The sequence below is a fragment of the Chinchilla lanigera genome, unplaced genomic scaffold (genome assembly GCF_000276665.1).
Source record: "Chinchilla lanigera isolate Chin_1 unplaced genomic scaffold, ChiLan1.0 scaffold00127, whole genome shotgun sequence".
Classification (NCBI taxonomy): Eukaryota; Metazoa; Chordata; class Mammalia; order Rodentia; family Chinchillidae; genus Chinchilla; species Chinchilla lanigera.
This window is the reverse complement of record NW_004955528.1, coordinates 3,880,068-3,887,302: the sequence shown is the minus strand read 5'-3', so window position 1 is coordinate 3,887,302 and position 7,235 is coordinate 3,880,068. Positions and strand designations below refer to the sequence as shown.

Genomic DNA, 7,235 nt, shown 5'->3' with positions numbered 1-7,235 from the left:
CAGGCATTTGGGTTGTTTCCAAGATTTAGCCATTACAGATTGTGCTGCTATAAACATGAGTGCACATATATTGCTGTGGTATGATGTTTACTTTATACTATATTTAAATACAGGTATTATCCAAATAGTCTACCATTTAGACAATGAACAATAAGGCTGTTAGTATTATTCTTGTCTGACTGCAGAAGGATATCATTTGATTCAGCATCCATAAAATAGAAAAATTATGATATATAAAATAATTTCGTAAGTTAATCAAGTGAAATAGAATTTATTTCAACTTTAATATAGCAAAACAAATCAAATATTCACTTTATTTGATAGAATGATCCAGCAAAATATTACAATGAAAACTAGGAGCTTAAAATGTACTTGACAAACAGCATGCTTACGAGTTAAAATTTCTACATTGAGTTAAAATATTTTAGGCAATATACTACCAATTTTAGGCCATTTAGTATCTGCTAATACATTGGAGCCATAACCCTATGAATTATCTCCCAAAGTGTGCTGAAAGTACTGATCTACCACACAGGTAAACATTGTAAATCAGGGACTTTCTCCTTTCTCTAAGTGTGGCTACAGTTTTATTACTTACATATTCTGAACTATTAAATAAATTTTAGATAATATACTTTACTTCATCTAAAACTATATAAAATTTTATGTATATTATATAATAAAATTTATTAAGCCAATTTTGTGATTATAGTTAATTACGTATTACAACAAAAATAAGCCAACTTCATTTACTGGTTTTCCAAAATTTTCTCTCTACAAAAGGAAAAACAATACTGTGCACACTGTCTTTTGCGCTTGCAGTCACGTTACAGTGGTTCTATGTGATCTGTAAGAAGACATGTCTGTGAATTTGGGAGGGCCTACAGAATACACTTGCCTGGTAACATGTACTTTTTTGTAGGGGTACTCCTCTATTTCCTTAGTTACACACAAAAAATAGTAATTAGAAAAATGCATCACAATTAGATTTCACTCATCATTTCTATCATGAGCCATGAATAATGACATCAGTCCTCTGTGTACGTTAAGAAGTTCCTCTTCTTGCTATAACCAAGAAAAAAAAGTTACACTTACTTTTATTTTTATCTCTGTAAACTATCAAATAAAATAGAAAAAATCAAACTATTACAGATTCATTTTAAAACAACTCCTTTTATAAAGATCCTGTATATCAGTGCTCATTTTACAAAATCCCACAGGATCTACAGTATATCTAGGTACCTAGAATTCTATAATCAGTAATGTTCAAGGTGATCAACTGGGAGAAGATCCACAGCATTTTAAATTCCCACAACACTGAAATTTAGATTTGAATTTTAGAAGAAGAGTATAAATAAAAATAGCATAGGAGAAATTTTCAACAAAGATCAACACAGTCAATAAGGACTCTTACTTGTTTCAAGTTACACTAGGTCAGCCACAATCTCCTGATCTCCTACCTCAGCAGGAAGTTCTATTAAAACTTTGCAAGTATATTAACATAGTTTGTACACAAAAGATCAATGCTAACATACAATTAAAACACCTCCCACCTCTGAGAAAACACACAAATATGTTCACTCAAGGCAGTGCCTTTAGTTCCCTGCCAGATGTACGTTTCTTCCAGAAGCCAGCTACTAGTCTACGAGGTCTTTGCAAATTCAGCTATTTTTATCCTAAAGTCCAAGTAAATGAACTCTTTTTATCTGAGTGGACAATAATTCTTTCATGAACTACATAGCCTTTCTAGGTAGTTCTGTGCTGCTGTAGTGCACAGTGATTATAAACAGTGTAAAGAAGTCATTCTCCTACCTAATTTTTCAGTTTGCAAATTTATATTCTTTTTCCCCTCAAGAGGCACTCATCACTAAAACTAACATTATGTTGTCACTCTAGGTTCCTATTCTTTAAAAAACTAAAGTCACTGGGCTAAAACTACCTTCTCTGAATCCAAAAAGAAAAAGAAAAAAAACCTGTGAAATTCCCATTAAAAGACATAAAAGCATAATTATTCTGTTAGAAAACAAACTTAGCTAACTTACCATTTCCATAAGAAGCCTTTCTTGCAGCATTTTCAAATTTTCTTTCATTGAACCCACCTGAATATAAGTAAACATATATCCCCCATGAAATGTAGTTTTCACAGCAAAAATACTAGAGTATCCAAAATCAAGAGATTAAGTATAAAAAACCAAATTTATACCTCTGATGTAAAAACAGTTTCTTCATAATCAGTTTTATAGAAGACATTTTTATATAGTGAAGTTTTCAGAAGATGAAGCCTAGCAAGTAAAATAATAAGTTAACTTTCTATTTATCAGGAATTAAAATTCTTATCCTACATATATAATTTTTCGAATAATATAAACTTGTTAACTATAGAATCTACTTTTATACATTCCAATCATTAATAGTGGCATACTAACCTCTGCTCTTCACTTCTCTGATATTCTCTGAACTGCTGGTGTATCTTTTCCCAAAAGTCCTAAATTTTAAGATATAAAAACATTTACTTTCATATAAAAATTAAAACCAAGAATAAGTACACTGCTAATATTCTAAATTTAAATGATTTAGGTACATGCTCAGAATATCCCATATGTTATACAATCTTTCATATTAAGATATGAAAGTAAAATAAAAATTTCTCCCATATTATCAAAGATATTCATCATAAACTTGCTGGTAGTTTAAACGTACGAAAGTGATTAACTACAATCTAAGCTAAAATTAAATTGTAATGAAAAAATGTTTTAGGTTGTTCTCTTAAAGGACAAACTACAAGTTTATCTAACCACAGCTTTTTAAGAGTTTAAAATTATTTTAAAAGCACAAACCACAAATTCCTTCTCCAAATCTTCTAAAGACTGTGAATCTTTTTCAAAATTCTCTAGCTGTTCCATGATGTTCATCTGGAATTTATCAAGTCTTTTAATCCTATTAAAAAACAAAATGAAATTACTTCAAAAAGTGACAGCAGAACGTATATTCACAATACACTGAGAACATGTATTCACAATACATACATATATACCATGCAGAAGTTTTCAGAATAGATTACAGACCTATACTCCTGAATTTGATGGTTCATTGTTTTCACATGCTGCTGAACTGTTTTCCAAGACTGCTTCGTAAAATAATCTGTCATTTTATGTCGGATCTAAAAAAATACTCACTTTTACTTAAAATACCTTTACAAAACAATGTACTATAAGAATATGTTAACAGAAAAACCTTTTCCAGGATATATGTGATTAAGAAGAACTTAGAAAAGTAAAAATTTAAAATCTCAATTATTCAGACAGGTCTTTATAAACCAGCTCAGTCAGAGCAGTGTCTGCCTGTATCAGTAAGGCTGTGACTAAGGACTGGTAAGTTGTAAATGAGAACATTACAACCACTCTGTATTTACAAACAAATGCTAGTGATAATTTTATTCGAGTGCATATCCTAAGTCATAATCACAATTGTTGTTTTTACCGTTTTTCACAAATTTATTCACATCTACACAGAGAATACATAAATCAAGGCTTCACTATTGAGATTAGATTGCCCTTGGGCAAATAAAACAAAATAAATGTATATAATTTTAAAGAATTTCATATTTTACCCCTGAATAGAAGAAAAAGGCAAGCAAGAGGTGGTGCTGAAGAAGGTTATAAAACATGTCTATTCCAATTAGAGACAAAGGAAGAAAGGATGGAAAAATTACTAAAAATTATTTTAGAAAGTATTTTTGCATACTGTACATCATTTTATTGGAGCCTTAAAAACTATTAACACGTAAGTACAAAGCTGGCAGAACAAAGTTGATTGTATGACGTTATTGTTTACATGGCCCAAAGACTCAGGTATTTTGAGGTCAGGCTTTTGGAAGGTCATTTGAGCATGGTGGTGCTATTCTAATTCACTGCTGTGTTTATAGCTGAAGGTCCTGTTAGGAAGTGGGGCCTGGGGCAATGGGTGGGTCACTGAGGTCCTGACCTGGAAGAGCACCTGTCTGAAGCTACTGAGGGACACAGCTCTTTTCTACAACTGGGCCTTTCCATCACACAGTTTCTGCTTTGGAGCCACATGATCATGAACTCAACTTGCTAAAGTTATGAGTCAAAATAGACCTATCCTTGTCTAAGTTACAGATGCTGGGTATTTTGTCTTAAAGAGGAAAGTGACTAAGACATGTAACATATTATTTTATACTACCCTCTCTAATGGCCACTTCTGTGAGATTAAAAAATGTCTAAAGAAGATAAGGCATAAAAAGAAAATTGTTCAGAAATATCAAACAAAAATAATAGAAGAGCTAAAATGTTAAACTGCAAAGGAAAACAGGACAAAAGACTAGTAGAAAAATAAAGAACATGGGTAATAGATTTTAGAAGAGAAATATGGATTATGAGGTTTTTAATCTGATTATTATTCCAATTTTTTACATATGCAGAAAGTTGTATTCATGAATGCAGCTTTCATTGCCCAAGGATACAACAGGCCAAGAGTCTAATATAAAGTGTAGCATATTATCCTATTGTTGAGTATAAAATATAAAGAACTATAAACGCACATGAATCTTCCTCTTAAACTGGGAATTAAGCTTCTCACAAATCATGCCTGCACCTGGAAGGTGATTTTTCCAGTTCTCAGGAATAAAGCACTCATTTGTTGATAATGGAGATAAACTTTCGAACACTAAAAAATGAAAATAATCAGGTAAAGTCAAAATACGTATTATTATAAATTTAATGTTGTCATTAGACTAAGAACAAAATCTTATTTTTATATTCTATGCTTGATCTAAGGTTTATAAAATCAAAAGCAGGCCTCATTATTTTTTAATTTAAAAATGCCAATTATTCTGACTTATTAGAGAACTTTTGATATGACTATTAAGGCAAAAAAGGCAATTTTTTAATGGCCCGGTGATGGACTATTTTTTAATTGCTTTCAACTTACTTTTACATTATTAGTAACACAAGCATTTAGACATACTAACATCAATAATTCATAACTGTAGTAAAACTTACATGTAGTAGTAAGTGATAAAATGATGAGGATCCCCGAGTATATAAGGCCTTTATTACAACATTATTCATACAAAGTGAAATTTGTGATAAAGACCCATCCATCCTGAATTTATCCAAAGTTATCAGTATGAAGGAATTTCTTTTGTGGATGAAGTCATTCCAAACAATTGTACAAATAATTGTATTTTATCACAGGTTTTAGATCTGCTTACTTTTGTAGGTGTGATGATCTACATCTTCAGTTTTGCAGACCCTTTTGGGAAGTAAGTGTATGCTCCTTACTTCTTCCATTTCCACTTCATTGGAATTACTTACGTTATCTTCTATATACATTCGTTTGCAACTAAGATGCTGAGCGAGGCCTTAGGAATAGTTAAATAACAGTATTACAATTCTGATTAAAATACTTGATATTTTTTCCGTTTTTACAGAAAGCCTTTGTTTCATTTAATTATCTGCATTGCTTTAAGCAACTGTGCATTAAATTCTACCTTATCTATATATACAGTATTTTGAATAATGATTTGATTTAAAAACAACTTCTTTGGGTATAATTTCAAAGTGGTATTTTAATTACTATTTTTTTTAAAAAAGTAGGTCTATGTTTACAAACCTGATATCTGAGTAGTGTCATGAGTCATGCCAAAGCATATTTTCTCTCTTCTTTCACTAGACATGGATAATGGAGATGCTGAACGGCTTTCCTAAAATACATTATTAGAACTTAGGAAAAAATGTAAGTACTCTTGGATTAACTTTTGATCATCCATGCCTAAATGCTAGTAAATCTGAAATGCTGTCAACTCTCTTTTAGACAGTTTTGTTTCTACCCCTTCTTTTTCATCTTTATCACTACCATGAATGAACCTAGATTCTAGGTTAACATCAATCCTATAGCAATAGTTTTGATCTGTCTTTTCTGACTATTCAGTTTTTCCTTGTTGTTTTATTTAAGAAATAGTCACAGAAAAAGTTTAAACTCTTTCAAATCATGTTTTTTCACATACAACCTTATGTTTCACTGTCTGAGTATACAGATTTGGTTTTTTTCCCTGTAGAAACCTTTACTTAGGGTACTGTTATTTTTTCCTTACTACCCATCCATCCACTTAGGTTTAGCTCAAATCCCAGTCCTCTCCCAGGTATAAAATTATAAATTATACAGGTTATTAAAATATTTCTTATTGATGGGTCAATGTACTTTTATGGTTATAAGAAGCTCAACAAACCAAATTGCTATATAATCATTAAACTGCAAAATTCTAATTATAAATATGTAGGTGCAGTGTTCAACAGTTGAATGTTAAATATTTAAGCCATTACTATTTTCATTTTAGAACCTTCAACTTTTTCTATCAAAGTGATCAAGCTATCCTCTTTATACTGTAAACATGAGATTTTCAGGTGATAACTGAAAAGTACTATAACAGTAATTACAATCATAGGCTAGTAATATCATTCTTAAAGAATCATCTTAATTTAAGGAAAATTTTAGAAATATATTACCTCTCTGTCGCTTTGTGTATGATTTTCACTGTTATGTAGAGATTCAATTTCCATACACTGTTTTTCTGAACTATAACTGCTTACATCTGAATAGCTGTTAGAATTTTGTGTTTCTTGTGTAAGTATCACAGAATTCATGTTTTGTTTATTCATAACAGTTTTAATCTTTCTGGGAGTATGACTGGGCTATAAATGAATAAGAAATATAGAAACCAAAAGGAAGTTAAGACAACATGTTAAAGCCAAGAAAAATATTTGAACATAAAAATAGGAAACATTAAACTGAATTACTTAAATTTGAGGGGAATTATTAATTTACTGCTAAAATTCAACCCCTAATTATGACTTGTTAAAATGTGCTTAGACCAAAAGAACAATAACTTGAAGACAAGTATCTACCAAAAACTGTGGATAAAGGAATAAAGATGCCTGTTATTATAGTGTCTCTATTCCAGAGGTCAAATAAAGACAGGAACAGAAAATGCAAAAATTATCATGAGTAACAGTTTGATTTATTCTGCATAAAGAATATCTGAGAGAATCTGGGGAGACAATTGTGACAGAACTTAGCAAAGCGGTTAGATAAAAGGGAGTAATTTTTCTGTATATGTACAAGCAAAAAACCCCTGTGAAAATGTATTTTAAAAAGTGCTTTGGCACAGGAGGACATTACATAGTGGTTAACAGAACAATTCAACAGAAAGAGGT

The 7,235-nt window shown here is 30.8% G+C and overlaps 1 protein-coding gene across 3 annotated transcripts in view; it reads right to left on the bottom strand.

The window, feature by feature from the left end:
* Window positions 1–247: 247 nt before the first annotated feature.
* Window positions 248–7,235, bottom strand: part of Sycp2 (synaptonemal complex protein 2) — a 77,618-nt gene continuing 70,630 nt past the window's right edge. For all 3 annotated transcript variants that reach the window (XM_005410044.2, XM_013507427.1, XM_013507426.1), the window contains 10 exons: window positions 6,528–6,713; window positions 5,635–5,725; window positions 5,234–5,383; window positions 4,562–4,686; window positions 3,066–3,160; window positions 2,838–2,937; window positions 2,427–2,485; window positions 2,204–2,282; window positions 2,043–2,099; window positions 248–1,065 (listed from right to left, as the gene is read on the bottom strand). In XM_005410044.2, coding sequence (XP_005410101.1) covers window positions 991–1,065; window positions 2,043–2,099; window positions 2,204–2,282; window positions 2,427–2,485; window positions 2,838–2,937; window positions 3,066–3,160; window positions 4,562–4,686; window positions 5,234–5,383; window positions 5,635–5,725; window positions 6,528–6,713 — 1,017 coding nt within the window. In that variant the 3' untranslated portion in view covers window positions 248–990. The remainder of the gene's footprint in view (window positions 1,066–2,042; window positions 2,100–2,203; window positions 2,283–2,426; window positions 2,486–2,837; window positions 2,938–3,065; window positions 3,161–4,561; window positions 4,687–5,233; window positions 5,384–5,634; window positions 5,726–6,527; window positions 6,714–7,235) is intronic.